A 26,984-nucleotide genomic window follows, 5' to 3' on the forward strand; every position below is an offset into this window, starting at 1 on the left:
GGGGGGCTCAGATATCAGGGGACCAGCAGCCTTGGGAGCAGCGTCAGGCACGTCCAGCCTCACAGCCGGAGGGGGAGGCAGCGAGGAGCTGCTAAAAGTACCCGACCCACACAGCCCAACTACAGTCTCCAGGATCTGATACAAGAGATCCATCGGCCACCTTGAGTGAGGCCTCTCGAGGTTCGGAGTTTTCAGCGGAGGCGTTTGAGGGCCGGACAGACCGGCCAGGAGTCGCCCGTACACACAGATGACTCTCAAACAACACCCATCAGCTTCCCAACCAAACACTCCCTATCCCTCCTCAATGAGGCTCTCACCTGATGCGACAGGTGCCCGCGCAGGCTGGAGTTACCCTCCAACTGCTGCGAAGCGACTCTGCGCAATGGTCTCCAGTGTCTCTGATGAGATGAGACACCTTGACCTCGCCCTGACTCCCAAAGCATCCAATTGCTGGCCGCAAGGGTCCTTAGCTTCAAGGCTTCCCACATCTGCTCTGGATCATCAAGAGTAGCGAGAGCCCCAAAACCGATTAGAGACCTTGGCAGAATATTCTGCTGCAATCGCCTTATCCCAACGTTTCTTGAGGTCCAACGTTTCCATGCTGGAAGGACCTGGGACTGGAACTCTGTGGAATGGCATGGCAGGTGCATACAACTACGTGGTGGCGTTGGGTGACATTGTTCCTTTAGGTTTTTCTTTCATCCCAGATGCACCTTGCCATTCAGGATTAGGAATTCCCTTACTGACAGATTTAATAAGCAGTATGCACCAGTCTTTTTTCTTGACTTGCCCAAAGCCTTTGATACAGTCGACCACAACACCCTGCTTAGTAAACTAATTTGCCTCCGTTTCTCCAAACACGCAGTAGAATGGTTAAAAATGTTACCTCTCTTCTCGCACCCAAACTGTATTCATAGATGGTTGGAGATCAAACAGTGTTAAGATAACAAAAGGGGTCACACAGGATTCCATCCTCGGCCTCCTCTTGTTCTCTCTTTATGTCAATGACTTGGCCACTGACCTGGATCATTCCAGGGTAAATCTGTTTGCAGATGACATGATACTGCTGGCCGCTCTCCGGATGACGCGATTGCTAAGCTCCAGGGCGATTTCAACAAACTACAATATCAGCTAGTTGCTCTTAAATTACCGTATTTTCCCGCATATAAGCCACGGGGTATACCACTTTTTACAAACAAAACAAGACCCTGCGCGGTATATGAATATTTTACACGTGTGACATGTCCTAACTCGTTTAATTTTTTCATGGTAGGACTATCCACTATGCAATACTTACCTTTGACTAAAGCACTGCTGAATAAACCACTCACACAAATTATTATACTATAATACAATTGTAATGTTTTATACAATGTAAAAAGTAATATATAGTATCATAATTGTATAGTGAATATACAGCAGTGTGATATACAGTAGGGTAGGTAGAATAATACATAGTGTAATATTACAATGTATAAGGTGGTGTATAGCAATACAGTATTTAATTTTATGTTGGCTTTGTCTATGGCATTATATAGTACGGTGTAGACTCGTGTGATGTAAGAGAATAAAGTTTAGCTGGAAGCATATTATATTTTTTGCGACATAGAATTGTAATGTATTACTTACTGTTAGTAGCTCAGCTTATTGAAGAGTATATTTAGTATACTGATGATACTATGTAGTTTATACTTTAGTTGTTTACGTGGTGGTCTAGTTACTGCAGATACATACCCCTATCCCCTCCCTTTGATGCTGCTAATCCTGCATAATGCACGGGCATAATGACTTTAAACCCCTCGCCAAACCTCCTACGCATTTCACAAGTAGTACTAATCGCATATCTGCATTTCCCATAAATATGCTAAATTCCTCTTGATATGCAAATTATTTTGTCAAGACGCTCTTCGCCCCTCCATCCCAGCTTAAATAGTCGCGTGTCATTCAGACTCTGTCTTCTCGACAGACCTGTTCTACACCTGAGGACGGCTGCTTGCGTTGTGGCCGAAACGTCGTGAGAATAATTGTATTTTTATTATTTTATGATTTCCATTCTACGTGACTTTACCGAAAGAACCAAGAAGATGAATCCTTGCAGTCACGAAAGCTTTAAATCGAAATTTAAGTTCACAGATGTTACAATAATTATGTTTGTGTGAAGATAACAACTCAGGTTCATTGTTTACCATTATGAAACGAGTTGACATGTTACAATAATTATGTTTGTGTACACAAAACTCTTTTTGGATTTTTGGGTTGCTCAATTTCCCCTTTTTTTGCTGCGCTTTTATAACGCTGCCACGGTCTACTGCCAGTCTGTGATTTCTGCTTATTTCTTAAATGCATTTCTATTGTTTCCATCGCTCAAGTCACGCTATTTACTCATACGTAGTACTGCGATACTGATAGCTGTGCCATCATCGGGGATTGCTGTGCCCGTCGATGTGTGTGTGTGAGTCCATGTGTGTGTCTTTGAGTCCATATGTGTGTGCGTGTAGAGCCATGCGTGTCTTTAACTCCATGTGGGTGTCTTTTTCGAAAGGACAACGTCAAAGTGTTTTTGTGTGTGTGTTAGTCCACGTGTGTCAGTCGATCTGTGTGCGTGTACGTCGATGTGTATGTCAGTCCATATGTGTGTGTGTTAGTCCACATGTGTGTGTAAGTCTATACATGTGTGTCACTCGATGTGTGTGTGTAAGTCAATGCGTCTGTGTGTGAGTCCATGTGTGTTAATCCATGTCTGTGTATCTAAAGTAGATATCTGTGTGTCACAGTCCATATGTGTATGTGTGTAGGGCTATGTGTGTGTCAGTCTATGTATGTGTAAGTTCATGTGTGTGTGTCTTAGTCCATATGTGTGTGTGTAAGTACATGTGTCTTTACGTCAATGTGTGTTTTAGTCCACGTATTGCTGTGTGTGAGTCGGTGTGTGTGTGTGAGTCGCTGTATGTGTGTACGTCCATATATGTGTGTGCAACTCCATGTGTGTATATCTCAAGTGGATGTCTGTGTGACAGTCCACATGTGTATGTGTGTGTACGGCAATGTGTGTGTCACTCTACGTATGTGTGTGTGTCGCTGTATGTGTGTACGTCGATATGTGTGTGTAACTCCATGTGTGCGTATCTCAAGTGCATGTCTATGTGTGTGTGAGTCCATATGTGTGTGTGTCTGTAAGTCGATGTGTTTCTGTATGTCAGTCCATATGTGTGTGTGTGTTAGTCGCTGTGTGTGCATGCCTCCATGTTAGTCAGTGTAATTCAATTTCTTTGCGTGTCTGTAGGTCCATGTGTGCATCTTAGTCCATGCGTGTGCTTTATTAACCTGCTCAAGGCCTATGATACCATCAGTAGGCCTGGCCTCTGGGTTGCTCTTCGTGCTTTCCGAGTCCCGAACCCACTCATCGCCATCCTTAAGGACCTTCATGATGGTGAGCGGCCCCGCGTCTTAACTACGTGGCCGTGAGTCAGAGCCATTCCCTGTACACCTTGGGGTGCAACAGGGATGTCCTCTGGCTCCAACATTGGACCACGTAGTTCGTCGAGCCTTCAATGCCTGTACCGGAAGAATTCCCATCTGCTACAGATACAATGGGAGGCTGATCGATGCCCGGGTTGCGGTCAAGGGATGGCTCCCTGTTGCTCAACCACGTTATGTATGCCGATGATATGCTAATGGCTGCTCACTCGGAGAAGGCGTTCGAAGTGCTGCTGCTGAACCTGGAGCTTGCCACCAACAGGTGGGGCCTTACCATCAGCCCAACCAAAGCTAAGCACCTGCCTGGCTATTTTGAACCATCGGACACTCCACCCCCACAACTCCCAATTGGTGATGGGGCAGTTGTGGAGACAGTGGAGAGTTTCCCTGGGCAGTGTGCTAATGACCGGCTCCGGTTTAACAGCAGAGGACTCACTCCGAATCAGTCGAGCTGCAGTATCTTTTCATTGGCTGCGTAACGCTGTGTGGAAGCTACCTGCTCTATCACTCCGCACGAAGCTTCAGTTCTTCTCGGCCACGGTTATTCCCTCCCTTCTCTACGCTTGCGAAACTTGGACCCCCCTAATGGAACATCTTCGCCGGTTAGAAACATTTAGGCTGGCCTGCCTACGATCCATCCTGGGTTTAACCAGGCTGCATTGTGTGAGGAGCTCACAAATCCTTGAAAGATGTGGACAAAGTCCCATCGGTGACCTCCGGCAGGCAAGGCTGCATTGCCTGAGTCATGTAGCCTGCATGGCCAGCCACCGCATGCCTAAACAGCTTTTGTTCCGCCGGATCGAGGGGGCTAAACGGGCGCGGCACGGGCTGGTGAAGACATGGAGTGATGTGCTACAGGAGGACTTGGAGCTGAGACCACTTGCGGATGACTGGTACCAGCCGTGTCAAGATCGGCCACTGTGGAGCAGGCTCCTGAAGGACGCTACTGGCCAGTTGGAGGCAGTCACCCTCCAACAACAACGGAGGGCGGAGGAGCGACGCTCACAACAACGAGCGGAGCGCCGGGTGGCTAAAGCACAGAAAGTTGCCACAGTAGGGGCCACAGGTGGTGCATCAGCCAGTCGTCTCAGTCAGTCGACCTGTGCCATCTGGGTTTGCCCCGTGACCTCTTTCCAGTGGGCGTTCGACACTTCACGTGGCCTCAAGGTGCACATAGCCTGGCACAAGCGTTGTTGTGACATCACCGCCACTTAGTGGCGAATGGCGGTTGTTGTTGTTCAGTCTATGTATGTATGTGTGAGTCCATTTGTGCGTGTAACTCTATGTGTGTGTATCAATGGATTTGCGTGTGTAACTACATGTGTCTGCCTTTTTCGCCCGGGCAACGCCGGGTACTAACCGCTAGTCGTATATAAATCAGCCCCAAGTACTATACTGAAGAAGCTTGGCTCAATTTATCACTCGGCCTTAAGATGTGCATTGAACTGCCCATATAGGACCCACCACTGCGATCTCTACATTGGATTAACTTCTCTTAATGATCAACGGCTTGCGCATCAGATCTTATTTAGTCATGATGTACTTACAAAAAAATCAGCAGACTACCTGCTGGATCTCCTCACTGTTTCGAAGAACAAATGTGACCTAAGGTCTTCGCTCATTTACCAGCTGCACATTCCTTATTGCTGTACAAAAACAGTGATACCTCGGTTCACGAACTTAATTCGTGAACTGACTCTGGTCGCGAACCGAATTGGTCGTGAACCGAGGCACATTTTCCCATAGGGTTCAATGTAAATCCGGTTAATCCGTTCTGACCTTTTTTTTTGGTTTTTGAACCACAAAAATATGAAACAAATTACAATACACATTAGTACTGTACAGTATTGTAATGTATAAAGAGAGAACACTAACCTTGCTTGAGATGACTTCAGTAAGCACTCAAACGGGTGAACTGTACAATACAGTAAGTACAGTATTGTACAGTACAGTACTGTATGTGCTAAAAAGCACACCAAAAAGCAAAAAGTCACTGAAAGTGTCTTCACAGTACTCACAGTACTTCTTTCTGTGTCTCTTCTTCTCTCCACGATCTTCCTACAGGAAGTCACGACCATAGCATTAAAATGGCCGCGGCTCCTGTTCGTGAACCGAAGCGGAGTTCGTGAACCGGAGCATATTTTTATGAACTTTTCTGTTCGTGAACCGAGTTGTTCGTGAACAGAAGCGTTCGTGAACTGAGGTATCACTGTACTGAAGGGCCCTTTCTATTGATGCCCACGGGGTCTGGAATGCTATCGCCAATAAACTGCAACTTTGATCACTACCTGTGAGATCTTCACTCAAAACTGCTCTAGAGGAGTTGGACACCCTAGCTGCCACTGCTATTCAGAATGGCCTGAAATCAAATGTATCGTTCCGGATGACCGCTGCAAAGTATGATTTTGAGTTTTGATTATAGTGTACTGATCTGTAAAGGTGTGTTGAAATTTTTTGATACTGCTACTGATACTCCTGCTGTTATGGAGTGACTCATGCAGCCAGCTATGGCTTCAAAGTTTGGTCGTACATGTTATGTATATCGTTTATTTGATAAATTTGAATCAGTTCCTATGATCACTGTTACATTGTTTTTATAGCTTTATTTTGCTGATTTTTAAAACGTTTTGGTTTAACCATGTTTGTTTGTTGTAGTAAAGAGTTAGCCTGATAACTTTAATCTAAATTGTCATATGGTTATTGTTTGACTTGCATCCCACTGGGATTTTTGCACACAGCGTTGAAATACGGTGTTTTTTCTGGAAGACTTTTGCTGTTTTTCCTGGATTTTTCTGTTGCGTGTAGTCACTTTAAGATGTTTCTTGTTCATGTTATTGTTTGTTGCGGTTGCACCCGAGTCAAGAGCCGCATGGCTCACAGGGTTATCTATATATATAAAAGGGAAATGTGTGAATGTGTGTCTGTTCAAAATGTTTAGCATACTTGCCGACATGGAACAAACTTGAAATTTGGCATGTGGGTACTTTCCAGACTGTACACCATGCAAAAATTATAGAAATATACTTTTCTTTTTTTGGGGGGGGGGGGAAGGGGGGGGCGGCAATAATGGATATATTTTGCACGGCAAGTGAGCTGTGACGTCACATCTCTGTCATGTCACTCACATGCGGAAGCGTTACGCAGTTTGCTTGCTGATGTCACGCATTCCCCCCCCAACCCTCCGCGAGTAAAGTGCCATACAAATGTGTTGCAGGTCTAAGGCGTTCTGCGCCCAGCATTAGTTTTTTTTTTGTCGTTTACTGCCGTACGCACCCTGAAAGTTGCGTGTGTCTGCAGCAAGCGCGTGTATGTATACCTATGGACGCGTGTGTGTGTGGGGGGGTAGTGGTAGTGTAGTGGTTAGCGCGCTGCGCTATGAACCCGGCGACCCGAGTTCGATTCCCACTCATGGCCACCACCGGTGACGATTATTCGAACTGGTCCTGGGCCTCCCCTAGGTCGACTCAGCCTCAAACGAGTAACTGGTGTGGTGTGTGCACATCGCCACTGGAGAGACAAAGGCGGCCGGGCGTGGTGAATCCAAGTCCCGGGCGAAGCCGGGTAGTAAAGCTAGTACCTAATAAATGAAACTGAAGTTGTGGTGTTGTTGGTGGTGTGAATAAAGGGAAAGGGGCGTTGGTGTGAATAAAGAGGCATTGTTAGCCAAGCTTGTGGTCTCTGCATTTTATGAAGGGCGAGCGCCAGAAAGACACCATGTGAATGGATGTGGCGGAATAGGAGGGAAAGACATACAAAGACAAAGATCCCCCGTATAAACTTTAACAGATTGAAAGTGATAATTGTTTTTTTTACCCTTTTTTGTTGCCAGATAAACGGGTAAAAAAACAATGATCATATTTTTTACTGGCAAATGAGGTTCCAATGGTGTAAATGTTTACCCCGAGCTCTCATACTCTGATGGTGCATTGTCTTTGAGTTGTGCGCCTTTTGGCGTCATGTGGTCCAACACCATGTGAGACTAGGCTCTAAGGAAAGCTGTCTCAGGTGTGGACCAATCAACTTTAAGGACAGTGCATACATTATCAGAGTTATGTTTTTTGTTTGCATTATGACTGCAGGTATTGTGGTCTATGCAAACATGACTCTTTGTAAAAAAGGTGTCAGTTTTGTTGCCAGATAAAATGGTAAAAAAACAATTATCATATTTTTTACTGGCAAATGAGGTTTCAGATGGTGTAGATCAGGGGTCCTCAAACTACGGCCCGCGGGCCACATGCGGCCCGCCGAGGATATTTATCCGGCCCATGGTCGCTAATTGGGCTGCGCTTGTGAGCACTAATTGGGCTGCGCTGGTGAGCACTCATTGGGCTGCGGTGGTGGGCACTGATTGGGCTGCGGTGGCGAGCACTGATTTGGCTGCGCTGGTGAGCACTGATTGAGCTGCGGCGGTGGGCACTGATTGAGCTGCGGCGGTGGGCACTCATTGGGCTGCGCTGGTGAATGGTTCAATGGGCCAATTGACTGGACTTGCCCCCCAGGCCTAAGGCTGCCAGCCCTCCCCTGGCTGCGCTTGACTGGCTCTCCCTCCCTCAGCTCCCTCACTTGCCCCTCGGCTCCACTCCCAGTGATATTCCTGTGTGCTGGGGATGTAGATCCCCAGCACACGCACCGCTGAGTAAATGATAGAGGGGTAATAACAGAGTGATCTCTGATCTCTTGAGGGCCTGCCTGCTGTTTTCCCGTGCTGGTCAGTGACAGACAGCCGAGGAGTAGGAAACCCAATATAAATGACAGTAAGTGCATTTATATTCTGATTTCTATTCAGTTGCATGAGGTTATATGTTGTATGTTGTGTAAGCCCCGGTTCATACTGTTGCGATCTCTGAGCAGTGCGAGTTCAGCCATATGCTTGTATGGCTGAACTTGCATTAGATTCGGAAGAAAAAAGGCACATGTGCCTTCTTTTTTCCTGCAGTGGAATCGGATCGCATGGGTCTTCTCCCCCATGCGATCAGATTCCTATGCGAGTTCGCAGATCGCACTGCGATCTGTGAACAAAACTGCAGGTGTAATTAACTTTTTAATGGCACCCGCACCAGTGTGAGCCTGGGGTAAAAGCGGAGTTTCCCCAATCAGACTGCATTGATGGGCAGTGCAGTCTGTATGTCTCTGTGTGGGAAAAGTTATTGCTGGTGTATTGTTTTTGTAGTGCTGTGTATATATTGGTATTTTACTAATAGCAATTTTGACTCCCTAGGAAACAATGATGTCAAGAAAGAGAAAAATTTACTCGGAGTGTAGGATATTCAAAGAACAGTGGACTTATGATTACTTTTTCATGCAGTACAAGGAAAGAGCTGTGTGTCTGATATGCCAGAATATAGTGTCTGTGTTCAAAGAATACAATTTACGTCGACACTATGAAACTCAACATAAAGATAAATATGATTGTTTGGTCGGAGAAGTGAGAAAAGATAAAATATTAAAACTGAAAAATACATTAACTCAGCAAAATACTTTGTGAAGCAGAAGCAGCTAAATATTTCATCACTGCGAGCAAGTTTTCAAGTTGCCAAGCTAATAGCGTGCACTGCAGGACCATTCGTGGAGGGAGAATTTGTTAAAGAATGCCTTCTTTCTGTTGCCAAAGAGATGTGTCCAGAGAAGGCCGATTTATTTAGTACAGTGAGTCTTTCAGGACCTACAATTACACGGAGGATTGAAGAAATGGGAGACAATTTGCATCAGCATTTGCAAAACTCCACAAAAAAACTTTCCTATTTTTCCTTGGCACTCGACGAAAGCAATGATGTTCGTGATTCTGCACAACTTCTAATTTTTATTCGTGGGACGAATGACTATTTCGAAGTCACAGAAGAGCTTGCTGCACTGAAAAGCATCAAAGGAACAACTACAGGAGAGGATATCTATTAAAAGGTTTGCCAAACTGTGAATGGTTTGGAGCTGAACTGGGCTAAACTAGCCAGTGTGACAACTGATGGTGCTCCTAGCATGGTGGGGTCTAATAAAGGAGTAATTGCTCTCATTAACCAAGAGATGGACAAATATAACCATTCTCATCCAATAGCCATACACTGCCTCATCCACCAACAAGCGCTGTGTAGTAAATTACTGAAGTGGGACTCTGTTATGAAAATTGTGGTATCTTGTGTTAACTTCATTAGAGCTCATGCACTAAACCAGACAATTTCAGGAATTTCTGTCTGAGCTAAATGTTGACTATGAAGATGTTCTGTACCACACAGAATTCCGTTGGCTGAGTCGAGGGAGAGTTTTGAAACGTTTCTATGACTTACTTCCACAGATTACAGCTTTTCTGCTTTCAAAAAACAAATAAGTACCAGAGCTCAATGATGCAGAATGGAAATGGCACAGATGTAACAGAGCTACTCAACAGTTTCAATGTGCAACTTCAAGGAAAGGGGAAGCTCATCTGTGATATGCAATCACATGTCAAAGCATTTGAAGTAAAATTAGGCCTCCTCATCAAACAAGTGAAGGAGGAAAACTTCTGCCATCTCCCCACAACTCAAAATCTGTTAGCGGAAAAACCATTGGTTGCATTCCCAAACAAAACATGTGTGGATTCACTGGAAAAATTGCAAAAGGAGTTCCAATTTAGATTTAAAGAGCTTCATCTCCATGAACAGGACATACAGCTTTTCCGTAACCCATTTTCTATTGACATTGAAAATGTGGATACAATTTACCAAATGGAACTGGCTGAACTGCAGAATTGTGACTCTCTGAAAGACGCATTCAAGTCAAGCAGCCTTCATAATTTCTATGCATCTCTCCCCTCTGAGACATATCCTCATCTCAGGAACCATGCACTCAAAATGGCAACCATCTTTGGCAGCACTTATGTCTGTGAACAGACTTTTTCCAGAATGAAACATTTGAAATCTCCAACCAGATCTAGACTAACGGATGCACACTTGCATCACTTGTTACGACTAGCAGTGACAAATATGGAACCGGACATTGAACATCTCATTAGCCAAAAGCAGGCCCATAGTTCCCATTGAAATACTGGCAAGTTTGTTGATTTAACGTTACTTGTTCTTCATTTCAAATATTGTATTTGTTCCCGTTTTGTTTCTTCACTTCAAAATAAGATATATGCAGTGTGCATAGGAATTTGTTCATAGTTTTTTTTAACTATAGTCCGGCCCTCCAACGGTCTGAGGGACAGTGAACTGGCCCCCTGTTTAAAAAGTTTGAGGACCCCTGGTGTAGATTGTAAGTGCTGTTAGCGAGCATGAATGCCGGAACGGCACACAAGGGGGTGGGTGGCCAGCACCATGCCCGGCTGCCTTTGTCTCCCCAGTGGTGATGTTTTTACACACCGCACCAAGGACTAATTTGAGGCTGAGTCGACTGAAGGGAGGCCCAGGAGGCCCAGGACCAATACATATACAGATAATCGTCACTGGTGTTGGCCGTGAGCGGGAATCGAACTCAGGTCGCCGGGTTCGTAGCGTTGCTCGCTAACCGCGAAGTTACCGCTCCCAACCTCCTCTGCCACACACGTGGCCGCGAATGGGTTCACGAGGGCAGCTGGCCCCTCCATCGGGCTCCTCCTACGAGGGCACCGGCGTCGCGGCGCCACTCTCACCTGCAGGAGCGCAGCAAGCAGCACGGGCAGCGGTACTTGGCGAGGGCCTCTGCGCAAACCTCACAGCTGCCCAAGAGCACACACCACAGACACACACCGAGTTTACCAGGTGAGAACTCTCATCTGGCAATACAGACCTGGGTCAACAAAAAATGACAAGCGCAAGGGCATAAGAACCAGTGCGTCTCGATGAGTGCGTGTTAATGTGGGGTGCAGCGACCCAAGTTCGATTCCAGCTCACGGCCAACACCAGTGACGAGTATCTGAGCCGGTCCAGAGCCGGTTCTGGGCCGCCCCTAGGTCGACTCAGACTCAAAACGAGTATCTGGTGCGGTGTGTAAACTAATCGCCACTGGGGAGACAAAGGCGGTCGGGCGTGGTGCTGGGCAGCCAACACCTCGTGTACCGTGTTGGCCTTTATAGGTGCTCGCTAACAGCACTCGTCCCAACAGTCCGTTAAGTTTCTGCGGGGGATCTTACTGTCTCTGAGTACTCTCTCTCTCTGAGTGTCTATGAGTGTGTTTCTCCACGACAATGCCTCTACGAGTCAGCGTGTCTTTATGAGTTTCTCCACGAGAGACGGTGCCTCAATGGGTGTGAGTCTATGGGGAGCGGTAGTGCAGCGGTTAACGCGCTGCGATACGAAACTGTCGATCCGGGTTCGATTCCCACCCACCTCGTGGACCGTGCCGGTCTTCAAAAGTGCTCGCTAACAGCACTTGCCCCAACAGTCAGATTAAGCTATACGCGGATTTTTTGTCTTTACGAGAGACGGTGGATCTATGAGTGTGAGTGGATCGATGTGCGTGTCTCTACGAATGTCTCAGTGTGTGGGAGCGGTAGTGTAGCGGTTAGCGCGCTGCGCTATGAGCCTGGCGACCCGGGTTTGATTCCCGCTCATGGTCAACACCAGTGACGATTATCTGAACCGGTCCTGGGCCTCACCTAGGTCGACTCAGCCTCAAATGAGTACCTGGTGTGGTGTGTAAACATCGCCACTGGGGAGACAAAGGCGGTCGGGCGTGGTGCTGGCCACCCACCCCCTTGTGTACTTTTCCGGCCTTCATAGGTACTCGCTAACAGAACTTGCCCCTAGTCTGTTAAGGCTATACGGGGGTCTTTGTTTTTTTGTGTCTCAGTGTGTCTCTACGAGTTCGAGTTGTCTCTATGAATGCGAGTGTGGGAGTCTTGAGTGTGCCTCTGCCTCTCACCCTTCGTTTTGCTGAGCGTGGAAGCTTATGGGCGCCGCCATTGCTCGCCGTCACGTGATGCGCGGTCGTGGCACGTGGTGACGAGCCTGGCTCCTCCCCTGGGGTCGCCTCTTCCATTTCCGGTAACCGATTAAAAAACCGGTTACCGGTTTGTCAATCAAAGACAAACCGGTTATCGGTTTTTCTCACGAACTTTATATTGCAAATATATTTTTAGATATTTGTTCTTCATAGATATATAGTTGCTGCATACACATATATAGCAAGACATAACGAATGAAATGTATTTATTTATTCATAAACTAGCTTTACTACCCGGCTTCGCCCGAGACTTGGATTATTGTCTTGGATTAATACACGGCCGACGCGGAGGGTTGGGGGGGTGACGTCAGCAGGCACATTGCGTAACGCTGCTGCATGCGGGTGACATCACAGATGGGACGTCTCTGCTCACTTGCCGTGCAAAATACAGCATATCCATTATTGCGCCCCCCCCCCCCCCCCAAATACAAAAGTCAATTTTTATACTTTTTGCATTGTGTACAGTCTGGATACTCCCCACATGCCAAATTTCAAGTTTGTTGCATGTCGAGAAGTATGCTAAACATTTCGAACAGACACATTCACAAATTTCCCTTATATATAGAAAAAATAAAATAAATAATATATGAAGGGAGCTGCCCGTGGTGGAATGCTGACAGCGCAATGGACTTGAGAGTGGATGTTCGATCCCCCTCCCAGCGCGGCAGTTGAACAAGACAGGGAAGGGTGCGGGCATCCTCGTCTGGCCTAACACGCACAGACTCCATCATCATCATCATCACCATAACCAATGGTAACACATCACACTCGGTACTCGGCCCAGGACCGGTTCAGATCTACAAGAAATCGCTGGAATCGAACTCGGGTCGCCGGGTTCGTAGCGCAGCGCAGCGCGAACCACTACACTACCGCTTCCCATACAACCACCACCAACCACATTTACAGCCGGTACCAACAAACACCAAGCAAGTGTAAGAAAGCAAACAGCTTTATTACAATTCTCGCTCGGCGAGTCGAAGGCGCAGCACGGCGCCCCAACTGCTGCTGTTGGACCCTCGCGCCGAAGACCGCGCAGATGAGGGGGTGGCGTCTCCCCTCTGCCCGTGGCGTTATTCTTCTCCACAGCGACGCCGATATTATCTTGTTATGCATTACATAATTATGCAGTTGCACTTTGTGTCAGACTAGCACCCATACCCCACAGAGACGGTCTTTGCCTATAAACTTCTGGCAGTTCACCATAATTGTTTCACACGAGCCTGACCTGTTGACGAGACACTAAATGTCGAAACCAGTCCAGATATTTGCTTTTATTAAAACAATGGCTCAAGCAAACCTGGCTACTAATGAAACACCAAATGTCAAAACTGGCCCAGTGTTGCTCGTGTTCAATCAACGATGCTGAAGTTCGACGCTACCAGTGTGGCTTTTGGGTGTAAGAAAAACGCGTAAACACATCATGTGAAAACACATCATGCGCAACCTTGACAATTCTGACAGCACCCCTCGCATTCACACATGGGGCTGGACGCGCATGCTGGGAGCCCGAGGTACATTTTGATTCACCGAGTCTCAAGATCATTTTTCAGGAAGGTGCTGCCAAGTGTTGGCAATAAATTGGTAATGCTGCTGTTGTGTGATCCCAAAAGAGTAATTTTCAAGTATTTTTTTAGCATTGGGATGTTTGGCCAATGCCAGTAAAAAAATGTTTTTGGAGGAAACCCACACAGAACGGGGAGAATACACAAGCTCCATACAAAAAGGCGTGGAGTTTTGACTGCTGACACTGCGTACAGATCAGCTAATGAATGACGAAACAGACTAAACCCACTTCATCATTCTGCTCTTTCGATTTCCACTGTATGTACCATACAGAACCCACCATTGTGATCTGTACTTAAAATCCAATCTCAACATCACTTGATGCAAAAATAAACCTACGTTGGACCCTGTAAATCCAATAAAATCCTAACTGGCAAATCTGTGCTCTGCTGAGCTAATTCATTAACTCCATTGTCAAATCCAAGACGTCCATCTAATTCCTTTTATCTATCCCAAGAATAACAATTGGAATACGTGACAAAGCCTTTGAAGTTGCAGCACAACGTTTTGGAACAACCTTGTTTGCTCCCTTCACATCAGAAATCTTAAAAAAATATTCTGAAGCAAAAGATTAGTGCTGGATACAGCCATATTTGCCAATGTGATTTGTAACTTTGATCCTTAGCCACGTATTGATAGTTACATTTGAATGTAAAATTATATTGAGGGGCTGCGTGCTGTCTTGGTGTGGTCTGGGACTCGTTTTGCCATTTTGCAGCCTTTCCCAAGCTTGGAAACTGATGTACATATGACATTTGTACTTATATACTTAATTTTTTATTTAAGGGGCACCACGGTGGCATGTTATCTTCCTTGTCTGGTATGCAGGTTGGGGGTTCGATCCCCACCCTGATGCCTGCTGCTATATATTTGGAGTTTGCGTGTCTCTTTCTCCCCGTGGTCACGTGGATTTTTTCTCCGGGTCCTCTGGTTTTTCCGTCCACATTTAGAAACACGCGTTTAGATTTAGATGATTTGGCTGCTATAAGTTCTCACATAAGTCACTTCGTTGAGCTATCACTTTTGAAAAGCTAAAAACTCAGTAGGACTTACCTGATAAAATAAAAATGGTTCAATTTTGTAGATTTTTTTGTGATTTTGCTTACCTTTCTAATACTTTGCACTCCTATCGTGTTTCTGTTTTGTTTGTTAATGTAACGTTCTGACTTGCCCTTACTGGACATTGCAAAATAGAGCTTCATAGCTCATTGGATTCCTATAAATAAATATTCTGATTCTAAAACCCAGGCGCGCTTTCTTGCCGTGAGGCACGTCACCACTGCGCTGCCAACCGGCCGCCCTGGAGAATTTAATCTGACAGTCAACAGAGTTCTGGTGCAAGCTGGCTCAGGCCAGCTCAGGCTCTTTAAGAGACCGTCTTGCTGAGGTTGGAGAAGCCGATGCCGACGCACGCGAGCCGTGAGGCACGTCACCACTGCGCTGCCAACCGGCCGCCCTGGAGAATTTAATCTGACAGTCAACAGAGTTCTGGTGCAAGCTGGCTCAGGCCAGCTCAGGCTCTTTAAGAGACCGTCTTGCTGAGGTTGGAGAAGCCGATGCCGACGCACGTGAGCAGGACCTTGTCGCCTCCCTTCTTGTCTCCCTCCTCGACCGCGCGCGGCTCCAGCTTGAACGTGACGGAGAAGTAGTCCCGCAGGTGGCGGAGGAACCCGACTCTGCCGGAAGGGAACGGAGAGATGGGGGCGCAGCACGCGCGCGGTTTTAAACGGCCGGCACCAACCCGTTTCGGAGGGGGGGGGAGGGCGTTCTCCGCGCTCGTTGCAGAGGTTAGCGATCTAAACCTGCTGGGCCGCCCTCGTTAATACTGCGGTCATAGTCTCACAGATTGACCATAAAAATTATTCCGTCACGCCATCCGCTTCGCTCGCGGTGGACGTTAAAAAGATACCGCGATGTCATTCGAAACGAATGGGCCATCGTGTACCCAGCTTGTTGACCCAGGAAAGCCACATGGAGTCCCAAGGCTGTTTTTCAGAAGGGTCCTGGGGGCGGGGGGGGCAATGTTTCTGCTGCTGTGTTTGTGATCTCGATTGAGTCAATTCCAGTGGCATTTTTCGAATTTGGCAAACTTTTGACCGCGACGCCTACACGCAATGGCCTACTCGAATTCGAACGGCTTAGCAAAGCACTCAACGTGGATTGCACTTAGCAACATGGCCCCCCAACTGGAAGACTTACAGCCGTCTGTGAAACATGGCGCCTTTGTGACATGGCTGCGCAACACACGCTTCGCTTAACCAGGACTGGCCTCCACCAGCCTGGTGTAGGCCATGTGGAGGGGATCTCGGTGTTGGACATCTGTGAATACTAGATGTCTGTGAAAAATATATTTATAGCTCACCGGATTCCTCCAGTATAAATATTCTGATTTGTGTGTGCACACTCACGTGTGTGGAGAGAGAGGACCCAGAAGGAGCTTTGACACATCCTGCTGGCCCAGGGCCATGAATAGGAGCGCCAGACTCTGATTGGTCGAGTCCACACACCCACCCTAAACACGACACAGTCACATCGTCACGTTAAAGATCGTCGTCAAGTTGTAAGTGCGTATGTATATGTTGAACTTCTTTCTCGTCGTACGTAGCCAACCGTGATCATCGGAGGTGCGTGGGGGAAGGACAACAAACTAAACAAAAAAATCAGTTCAAAATAAGTTTGCAATCTAGATGATTAAAAAGTGCATAGTTCCTTGAGGCAGTGGGTTCGTTTCCCATCTTTCTTTCCCCTGCTTTTTATAACCGGTTTAGTTCATGTTGACCGTGTGTACGTTCATCACAATGCGATCTAATGGGCCCGCGCATTGCCTCAATAAAATAAAAATGCATAGCTCCTACGACTTCCTAATATCGGAAGAGTGTTCCAAACGGCCGCTGAAGTGCATCCAAATGCGATGATGCTTTATGCTCCCTCTCCCAGGCAACAACATTCATCGTGGTCTCCTCACACCAAAGGTGCATTCTTTTTTTCAAAACACAGATGCCGAGCCAGGACCCAAAGGCCACAAAATGTCAAACGGTAAGCGCCACCCAGCAATACCAACGTTGTTCACAAAGTGTATTGGAATTGGCAGTACACCGTTGCAGAATAACACACCAGTCCTCATAAAACAGTCTGAAATCTAAATTTTAATCAGCAAATCTGTTTATCAATTTACCAGTGATTTGGGTCTGTTAAAATCGAGGAACCGTCCGACCAAGTCAGGGCACAAGGAGTCAAATCTGCCTATGGAGCATGGAGCAGCCAATCGTTATCAGGCTGGATGCTGCTATACGGCAACAGACTGTGAAGCTTCGTGTTCAGCCGCTCACGTAACGTTTGTCTTCCGACTGACTCGACATTGTGGGAACTGATTTTGATGCACCACCCCGCAGGATTATCTGACCGGGGTTACGAATCGCGGGAAAGAAAATATTTTTTTCCGAAAATTTGTATTTTATTTTTTTATACCGAGCACCGCCAGTGCACCGCCAGTGCACCGCCAGTGCACCGCCAGTGCACCGCCAGTGCACCGCCAGTGCACCGCCAGTGCACCGCCAGTGCACCGCCAGTGCTCCGCCAGTGCTCCGCCAGTGCTCCGCCAGTGCTCCGCCAGTGCACCGCCAGTGCACCGCCAATACGTTAATTTGTTGATGTGGCGTTGCCAGTGGCGCCTTATATAACTGGGATCCCATAACATTTTAAAAATACACTTCTCAACAGGGCCCCCCCGGGCATAAACTCGTGCAGTCTCTGACTCTTATCACCCATGCGCCATCACCTCTCTACCCCCCCCGCCTCTCTGTGCTATGAAGAAGGGCCATTGCTCAAAACGTCGCCGATTATAATTTTTTCTTTCAAGGCCCCCCCACGGTGTTATTGAGAAATGCGTTGAGAACTTTTGAAAGTTATAATTACGAAAAGTTAACGCGTTTCTTCTACTGAGCAAGGTTATCATTGGGGAAGGAGGGGGGGAAAGAGACAATGATTGTGATTATGGCAGAGGGAATTCCCGAGTGGAGCAGTGTGAGGGAAGCAGGAGAAAGAGAAATCAGCTGAACTTTAGTGTGGCGAGTGAGTGGGTGATGTCGCAGTTAGCGCACTTACGGCCAACAGTGGCGATTATCTGAACCAGTCCTGGGCCTCTTCTAGGTCGACACGGCATCAAATGAGTACCTGGTTCAGTGTGTGTAAACATCGCCACTCGCGAGACAAAGGCAGCCGGGCGTGGAGCTGGCCACCCACCCCCTTCATAGGTGCTCGCTTATACCGCCCTTGCCCCAACAGTATGTCAAGGCTATACGGGGTATTTTTGTCTTTGTTGTTGTAACCTGCAGTGTGGTGAGAGGGCGAGTGGGTGAGTGTTGTTGTTGTGAGCTGTCGTGTGTGGATGAGATAAAACAGTATCTGATAGACCGAGTTCTCAAGACAGGTGGAGGAATCAATGGGTGAAAGATAGGGGAACGGCAACCATGGTAGTCGCGATGGGGCGAGCGGCCACCGGTGAGTGAGTGACTGGAGTGAATCGGTGAATTCTGTGGAGTGCAGTGAGGCAGGAGCTCGGTGCTGCACCCTGCGTGAGTGCAGCAACAGAAGCAGGATTGCATCTCAGGCCACGTGTCTGCTCTGTGTGGCAGCAGCAGCGATTGTTCAGTCAGAGACGAAGGCTTCAGCGACGGCTCCGTGGAGGTGGTGGGTCACACCAGTTCTTGAGATCCACATTCTTCATCAAGGCTCACCTCTGGCTCAAGCGAGCTGGCTGAAAGCTATGCACTTGAGCCGGCTCTGAGCCAGCTCTGAGCCTGGTCCCAGGCACACTCAGGCTTCTCATGAGCTGTCTGTACTTAAGTATGCTGAACTTATTTCGAACCGTACGTAGCCAACCGTGCTCACCAAAGGTGCGGGGGAACGACGACAAACTAATCAGATTCAAAAGTGCGTAGCTCCAGTGGTTTCCTAATACAGTGGTACCTCGGTATACGTCGTTAATTTGTTCCAGAAGGTAGGACTTATACGGAAAATGACGTATACCAAACGAATTTTTTCCATAAGAAATAAAGGCAAAGGAAATAATCCGTTCCAGAGTATAAGAAACGATATTTTATATGGCATATTATACATTAATGGGGTTGTATAAAATAATTTAGACACTACTTATTACTAAAATGCATACATAAATTAAAATAAATGCATAAATAAATAAAATCAACAGCCTACGAGGATGGTGGTGAGGAACGGAGTATACGCGGGTACGCGGTGACTCATCCCGATCCATACAAGTTCTAGCAAGCACATCGTATCCCAAGCAAGACGTCGTATCCCAAGACATTTTTTTCTCGTCAAAACACGACGTATACCAAATTCGACGTATTCTAAAGCGGTCATATACCGAGGTATGACTGTATCTGAGCAGGAGCCGGAGCCCGAGCCATGGCTGAGCCACCCACGCCCCTCTGGAAGCGGCCAAGTAGCTCCACCCCGAGGCCAAGCCACGACTGAGAACCCGCGCCAGGGGCATTCACCGAGGTCACTGTCGCGGCGATACCTCACACTGTTTGTGGAGCCCCGGGTGATGCGCAGGAGGAGCGACGCCGCCACTCACCCTGTAGATCTCTTCCAGCAGCAGCCGGGCGCAGTCCCCGCCCAGGTCCTCCGGGATGCTGGGGGGGCCTTCGCCCCCCGGAGTGGAGGTTGACTCCGCACTCAGGAAACACCCCTCTGTGGTTTCGGCGACGAGCGAGATCCCGAACCCCGGCGACCTGAGGGAGCGGAGCCGTGCCGTCACCGCCATGCTCAAGAAAGCCTTTGCCGGAAGGGCTTTTCCAAGTTTTCGCAGTAGTAAGGGGGGGGGGGGGGGCGATGTTTCGTCATCCCAATTGACTAATTTCCGGTGTTATTTTTCATGACACCGGCACACAATGGCCTCCTCAAATATTTATGTATACTGGAGGAATCCGATGAGCTACAAAGCTCTTTTCTCACAGATGTCCAGGAGGACATGAATGATGCCACGGGCTCTTTCACGTCCAATGCGAATTAAGACGGCAAACGGTATTTTACGGTTAATCCATCTGCAGTAATAACCGAGATGGCCTGCCGGAGTTGAACCACGAACCTCTACAAGGAGCGGCGAACACGCTACCGCTGGGACGCATCACCGCCTGGCACCTGTGGAGGCGGTCGGGGTGGTGCTGGCACCTGTGTGTGTGACTGGGAGGCGGACGGGGTGGTGCTGGCACCTGTGTGTGTGACTGGGAGGCGGTCGGGGTGGTGCTGGCACCTGTGTGTGTGACTGGGAGGCGGACGGGGTGGTGCTGGCACCTGTGTGTGTGACTGGGAGGCGGTCGGGGTGGTGCTGGCGGCCGTGTGTGTGACTGGGAGGCTGTCGGGGTGGTGCTGGCGGCCGTGTGTGTGACTGGGAGGCGGTCGGGGTGGTGCTGGCGGCCGTGTGTGTGACTGGGAGGCGGTCGGGGTGGTGCTGGCGCCCGTGTGTGTGACTGGGAGGCGGTCGGGGTGGTGCTGGCGCCGGTGTGTGTGACTGGGAGGCGGTCGGGGTGGTGCTGGCGGCCGTGTGTGTGACTGAGGGTCTTGCCTCCCCGCCTGTGCCCCCTTGCGGTGGTCCGTGTGGATGTAGATGTCGGGTAGGAAGCGGTTGAGGACTCCGCGTGCCGCCTCCACCAGGCGGTTGGACACTTGGGGAGACACCCGCGTGCCGAAGCTGTGGCGCACGCTAAGGAAGTTAACCTCGCTAACAACAGACGGTGAGTGGTGGTGGTTAGCGGTGGTGGATAGTGCTGGTTTGGGAGTGGTGGTGGTGATTGTTAGTGCTGGCTGGTGAGTAGTGCTGGTAAACACTGGTTGGTGAGTGGTACTGGTGAGTGTTGGCTGGTGAGTGCTGGCTGGTTAGTGGTGGTGGTGAGCGATGGTCGTGAGCAGTGGTGGTGGTTAGTGCTGGCTGGTGAGTGGTGCTGGTGAGTGCTAGCTGGTGAGTGGTGGTGAGGACTCGCTGGTGATTGATACTGGTGAGTGTTGGCTGGTGAGTGCTGACTGGTGAGTGCTGGTGGTGAGTGCTGGTGGGTGAGCAGGATACGCCACTCCGCGGATGCGCTTGATCTTCCCTGGCTGCGTGAGCTGCAGGGGCTTGAGGTGGCGCCGCACAGGGCAGCAGAACAGCACCAACCCCCCACCTCCCGGGGCCATACCCCTCCGCAGCACCTACACACGGGGAGCGACACACACGGAGTGACACACGTGGGGAGCCATGAGCACTGAGCGACACACTCACTCACACAGTACAAGGTGAGAACATATAAACTGCACACAGAACGGTGCCTGATATGGGAATCGAACCCAGGTGTTGTGTTCGCGCTGTGCACCACAACGTGGCCTCGTTTACCTGCAGATCCAGTCCGACCTCCCCAATCCCGAACCGGCGGAGCAGAGGCAGCGCCGTGGCCTTGATCACATCCACCTACATGGGAGAGGTGGGCGACGTCATGACACCACACACATCGACGTCACACCACACGGCGACATCACGACAACATGCGCACCGAAGTGGTGACGTCACACCACGAGAAGAGATGGGCTGATGTGGTACAGGAGAATGTGGCACTGAGTGGAATTGGCGATGGCTAGTACCAGCGATGTCAAGATCAGCCTCTGTGGAGGAGGCTCGAGACAAATGCTACTGAACAATTGGGAGGAAGTCGCCCTCCAACAACCACAGAGGAGCAAATGCTCACGAGCAGAGCGCCAGGCGGTAAAACACACCACAGTGGGGGAGCGCAGGTGTGCATCTCCCAGTCAAATTTGAAGCCTTCGACGCTTCACATTGACTGAAAGTGCACCTAGATTTGATACGATTGGCGGCTGTTGTTTTGCGCGTGCGTGTGTGTGCTTCTGTGCGTGTGACGCACGGAGGGGTCGTGCGTGCCACTGGTTGCGCCCGCTAGCGAGGCTCTCAGTGGCGTCTTGCAAAACGGCGCCAGGCAGAGCAGCGCCTCCAGGAAGTAGCCGACGCTGCGTGAGGCCGGACACTCGTGCTCCACGGGGCCACCCCACAGCAACCCGGGATGGAAGCGCAACATCGTGCCTACACAAAGACAAAGATCCCCCGTATAGCCTTAAAATACTGTTGGGGCAAGTGTTGTTAGCGAGTACCTATGAAGGCCGGTACGGCACACGAGGGGGTGGGTGGCCAGCACCACGCCCGACTGCCTTTGTCTCCCCAGTGGCAATGTTTACACATCGCACCGGGTACTCATTTGCGGCTGAGTCGACCTAGGGGAGGCCTAGAACCGGCTCAGATAATCGTCACTGGTGTTGGCCGTGAGTGGGAATAAAACTCTGGTCACCGAGTTCGTAGCATATTTCAGCACTAACCACTACACTACCGCTCTCCACACACAAGCGTATGCAGTTTAGGAACGTGGGTGACGAATGAAAACAGAACAAAAACCTAAAGAGTGCGCAAAGCACGGATAAACAACGCGCTCAGAATTATATAAAGACGCGAGGAACTGGTGGATGATTGACAGTGCACGGGGTTAATGACGTCACCCAAACTCGAGAGACGCGAATTGCGGGGCTTGGGCGGGACGCACCACGGCTGCACGGGACGATGGTGAAGACTAACAACGGAATGGCGGCCGAGGATGGTACAACGGGGCGTCCACCGAGGAGGTGGAGCGGTAAGCACTGCTGGCTACGTACGGTGCAAAATAAGTTCAACATACAGAACATGCAGATGCCGACAGCTTGGGGAGGCCTTCATTCAGAAGTGGATAGACCATGGCTGACAATGATGGCGATGATTATCACGAAGGCGACTCCAGCCCACCTGTCTCGTTGATGTCGATGCGGGAGCCGTTTGTGATCTTGTCCAGCAATCGAATGAGACTGACTTCAAAATCTGGAGAAAAACACGGGGAAGTTAATTCACTCGTGGCAGTGGCAACCCTGCTGAGTTACAACTTCTCAAAAGCATTTTTTTATTTTACCAGGTAAGGCCCACCGAGCTCTGTAGCTCTTTCAGAGGCGACCTGGCCACAAATGACAGCTCAACAAAGTGGCTCACGACGTGGACATTTATAACAGCCAAATACTCTAAATGCGTAGTGTTGATTCTAAATGTGGAGTAAACAATCGGAGGACTCGGAGAAAATTACACGCGATCACGGGCAGAGAGACACGCAAACTACAAATATACAACAGGCGTCACGGTCGAACCAACGATCTCCTGAATACCAGACGCGGGAGATAACGTCTGGCCACAGTGGGGCCCACGTATCCCAGTGTCTCTGCGGAGTCTCACGCTCGGGATCTCACTCCCTCCTCCACCTCCTCACCCGCTAGCCCCGGCTCGGAGCCCCGCGCCCTCACGGCGCTGATGGTCACGCTGCGGCCGCTCAGCACGGAGAGGACGAGGCGCGGCCTGAGCCACGCGGAGCCCGAGTATCGGAGGCGAGACTCCATGGGGACGAGCAAGACGCAGGGAGAATGAGAGAGACGCGGGGAGACGCGGGGAGGGAGTCACACGGGGAGCGAGGGGAGACGGAGAGGCACGTGGTGGCGCGTACAGTAACCACGTGTGGCGCCGTGGGGTCAGAGGTCGCGTGACGTCACGGCCCGCGCGGCTAACCCCGTCTCCACGGGGTCGCCGCGATATATCACGATATACAGTACACCGTGTTATATCGCGATATATCACGATATACAGTACATCGTGTTCTCACGATATACAGTACATTTTGCTATATACAGTACATCGTGTTATATACAGTACATCGTGTTATATCTCGATATACAGTACATCGTGTTATATCGCGATATACGGTACATCGTGTTATATCGCGGTATATCGCTTTATACTGTGGGGTATTTTGTGATATATGCGTCAATGTTTCGTGCGAAATGGTGATGTCTTGTGCTATATCGCTCAATATTATATCGTTCTGTACCGTGCGATGTCGCGATATATCGCGATATGTCGCGTGCTACGTCGTTTCACTGCGAGCGTCTTGCTCGCTGCTGCTGCGGCTGCGGCAGAGCCGCGGATGTCGCTGCCCGAGCCGCGAGCCCCTGGGGAGGCCGTGCGGCACGAGGGGCGTTGCCGACGGTAAAGACGCTGCCGACGGTGAAGACGCTGCCGTAAGACGCTGCCGACGGCGAAGACGCCGCAGCTGCTGACCACAGACGCCGTGAAGCTCCCTGCCCGTGTGGGCGTCCAGGAGCCGTCACCCTCCGTGTAACTTATTCATTAAATGGCCAATTGCACTTTCACGTGTAGAGAGGACTGCAGAGCTTGGAGGGGAGTAATTTATCGCCGGCTCCTCGCTGCTGAACTGTTGCCGTCTGTGGTTCTTCTTCCCGGCGCCCCCGGGAGCGAGCGGCGTCATTGCGACGGCGCTAACGAGCCGACACGATCGATACAACGACACGGAGTGAACGAAGAGGGCAAATAAACATTTATTAGAAGACGGCGGATGCGAAGTGACACGCGGCCCCGCCACCCCGCGTGGAGGGGAGCCGCACGGAGGCCGCGTGGCGCCTGACGAGCGGCGAGACGTCGACCACCTCACGGGGGGGGGAGGTCGTGGGGTCCATCCCGACCCTGACGCCTGCTGCTGCTGCTGGATGTTTGGAGTTTGCGTGTCTCTCTCTCTGTGGTCGTGTGTATTTTTCTCCGGGTCCTCCGGTTTTCTCCTCCACGTTTAGAATCAACGTCACGCGATGATCCACTTCGTTGAGCTATCGTTTGTGGCCAGGTCGCTTCTGAAAAAGAGCTGCACAGCTCAGTGGGGCATTAGCTGTTAACACAGCAATAGTCTCTACACTATGGGAACCTCATTTGCCAGTAAAATATGATAATTGGTTTTTTACCCTTCTATCTGGCAACAAAACTGACACCTTTTTACAAGGAGTCATGTTTGCATAGACCGCAATACCTGCAGTCATAATACAAACAAAAGACATAACTCTGATAATGTGCACTGTCCTTGAAGTTGATTGGTCCACACCTGAGACAGCTTTCCTTAGAGCCTAGTCTCACATGGGTTGGACCAGATGACGCCAAAAGGCGCACAACTCAAAGACAATGCACCATCAGAGTATGAGAGCTCGGGGCAAGCATCTACACTATGGGAACCTCATTTGCCAGTAAAAATATGATAATTGGTTTTTTACCCTTCTATCTGGCAACAAAACTGACACCTTTTTACAAGGAGTCATGTTTGCATAGACCGCAATACCTGCAGTCATAATACAAACAAAAGACATAACTGATAATGTGCAGGACAGTGCACATTATCAGAGTTATGTCTTTTGTTTGTATTATGACTGCAGGTATTGCGGTCTATGCAAACATGACTCCTTGTAAAAAGGTGTCAGTTTTGTTGCCAGATAGAAGGGTAAAAAACCAATTATCATATTTTTACTGGCAAATGAGGTTCCCATAGTGTAGATGCTTGCCCCGAGCTCTCATACTCTGATGGTGCATTGTCTTTGAGTTGTGCGCCTTTTGGCGTCATCTGGTCCAACTCATGTGAGACTAGGCTCTAAGGAAAGCTGTCTCAGGTGTGGACCAATCAACTTCAAGGACAGTGCACATTATCAGAGTTATGTCTTTTGTTTGTATTATGACTGCAGGTATTGCGGTCTATGCAAACATGACTCCTTGTAAAAAGGTGTCAGTTTTGTTGCCAGATAGAAGGGTAAAAAACCAATTATCACAGAAATAGTCATTAGGAGTAGACGCGGATCTTCACAGCAGCAGCGACCACGAACCTCCTCCGACGATTAGAAATGTACTCCACAATTTGATTCGACCGAAACATCAATCGAGCGTTTCACCATCCCAAATGTCAGGCGCCTCCTGGTCACTCCTCTATCGCTGCTACTGCCGCGGTCACTTTCCCGGGAACTTCGCTCGTGGATTCCTCCGCCCATGTTGAGGACTCAATCGACCAGACGCCCGCGGTGTCAACTCATCCACCACCACCGTGCTGCCGGTCACAAAGTCTCACTCATTCCCTCACCCACTCACCACCACACTGCAGGTGACCTCACCAGAGGCGTAGCGAGGTGGGGGCAGGGGGGTACATATGTCCCCGGGCGCCAAGGTAAAGGGGCGCCAAAATGAGGCTTACAACGTGACATTTTAACTTATTGTGGCGGGCGCGGCAGCCTGAAACTACTGCACAAATCTACACCTCAACCTAAAAGTTTATATATCCCGCCACACACAGCCTACATGTCATGTAATTACATTTTGGTACGCCTATTAAGAACTTACATGGAAGAACGTCCCAAACAACAAACAGGCGCAGTCTTTCAGCCTTAGTCACTGGCCTGTTTTTTGGTGGCGGAAACTACGACATGATGATGAACTTGTTGACAGTAACGGGGAAGATGAGATAGAAGAATCTTCTGATAGAGACGCTGAAAATACTCATTATGATGCTGTTCCTGCTGTACTAAGGTTTCACGATGTTGGCTACTTAGAATTTGATAAAACGACAAAGCTATCGAAAATATCACAACCTCTTCGCAATGAAATGATTACTCTCGGATCCTTGCCTTTTCAGCACAGAGACAATCTATCATCAGTATCCAGAGAACGTTCAATTACATCAGCATGGTTTAAACGCCGACTAGCGAACGGAGAGGAAGTGAATCGTTCGTGGCTATTATATTCACCAATCAATAAAGCTGCTTACTGTTTCTGTTGTCTATTATTTACATCATCGAGTTCAAACTCACAAGCTTCGTTTGAGTTAACAAACGGTTTTAACAAGTGGAGAAAGCCAGAAAAACTAAATTCTCATTAAAACAATCCTAGCCACAGTACGGAAGGAAGCCGAACGAAGGATAATTGATGGTACTGGAATTGACGCAGTGGTTCAAGCTCAGATTCATTTGGAAAAACGTTGGCGAGATATATTGCAAAGGATACTCACCTGTATTAAGTTTCTGGTTTCACAAAATTTGGCACTACGTGGCCATGAGGAAAATTTGAATGCGGATGAGGATAAAAATGTTGGAAACTTTGTCGC

General features: G+C 49.0%; 2 protein-coding genes across 2 annotated transcripts in view; both read right to left on the minus strand.

The window, feature by feature from the left end:
- Positions 1 to 12,356, minus strand: part of ZNHIT6 (zinc finger HIT-type containing 6) — a 36,290-nt gene extending 23,934 nt beyond the window's left edge. Inside the window, exons 1-2 of the mRNA XM_078877198.1 lie at positions 12,289 to 12,356; positions 11,078 to 11,143 (exon numbers count right to left, since the gene is read on the minus strand). Coding sequence (XP_078733324.1) covers positions 11,078 to 11,143; positions 12,289 to 12,329 — 107 coding nt within the window. The 5' untranslated portion in view covers positions 12,330 to 12,356. The remainder of the gene's footprint in view (positions 1 to 11,077; positions 11,144 to 12,288) is intronic.
- Positions 12,357 to 12,538: 182 nt separating this feature from the next.
- Positions 12,539 to 23,558, minus strand: RCL1 (RNA terminal phosphate cyclase like 1). Its single transcript, XM_078877197.1, has 9 exons — positions 23,280 to 23,558; positions 22,772 to 22,843; positions 21,849 to 22,024; positions 21,326 to 21,400; positions 21,020 to 21,144; positions 20,522 to 20,647; positions 19,532 to 19,688; positions 16,341 to 16,444; positions 12,539 to 15,608 (listed from the first exon to the last, which is right to left on the minus strand). Exons 1-9 carry the CDS (start codon positions 23,404 to 23,406, stop codon positions 15,455 to 15,457), a joined length of 1,116 nt encoding a protein of 371 aa, XP_078733323.1. The 5' UTR covers positions 23,407 to 23,558; the 3' UTR covers positions 12,539 to 15,454.
- Positions 23,559 to 26,984: the final 3,426 nt, after the last annotated feature.

This window comes from Lampetra fluviatilis, chromosome 47 (assembly GCF_964198595.1).
Source record: "Lampetra fluviatilis chromosome 47, kcLamFluv1.1, whole genome shotgun sequence".
NCBI classification, from domain to species: domain Eukaryota; kingdom Metazoa; phylum Chordata; class Hyperoartia; order Petromyzontiformes; family Petromyzontidae; genus Lampetra; species Lampetra fluviatilis.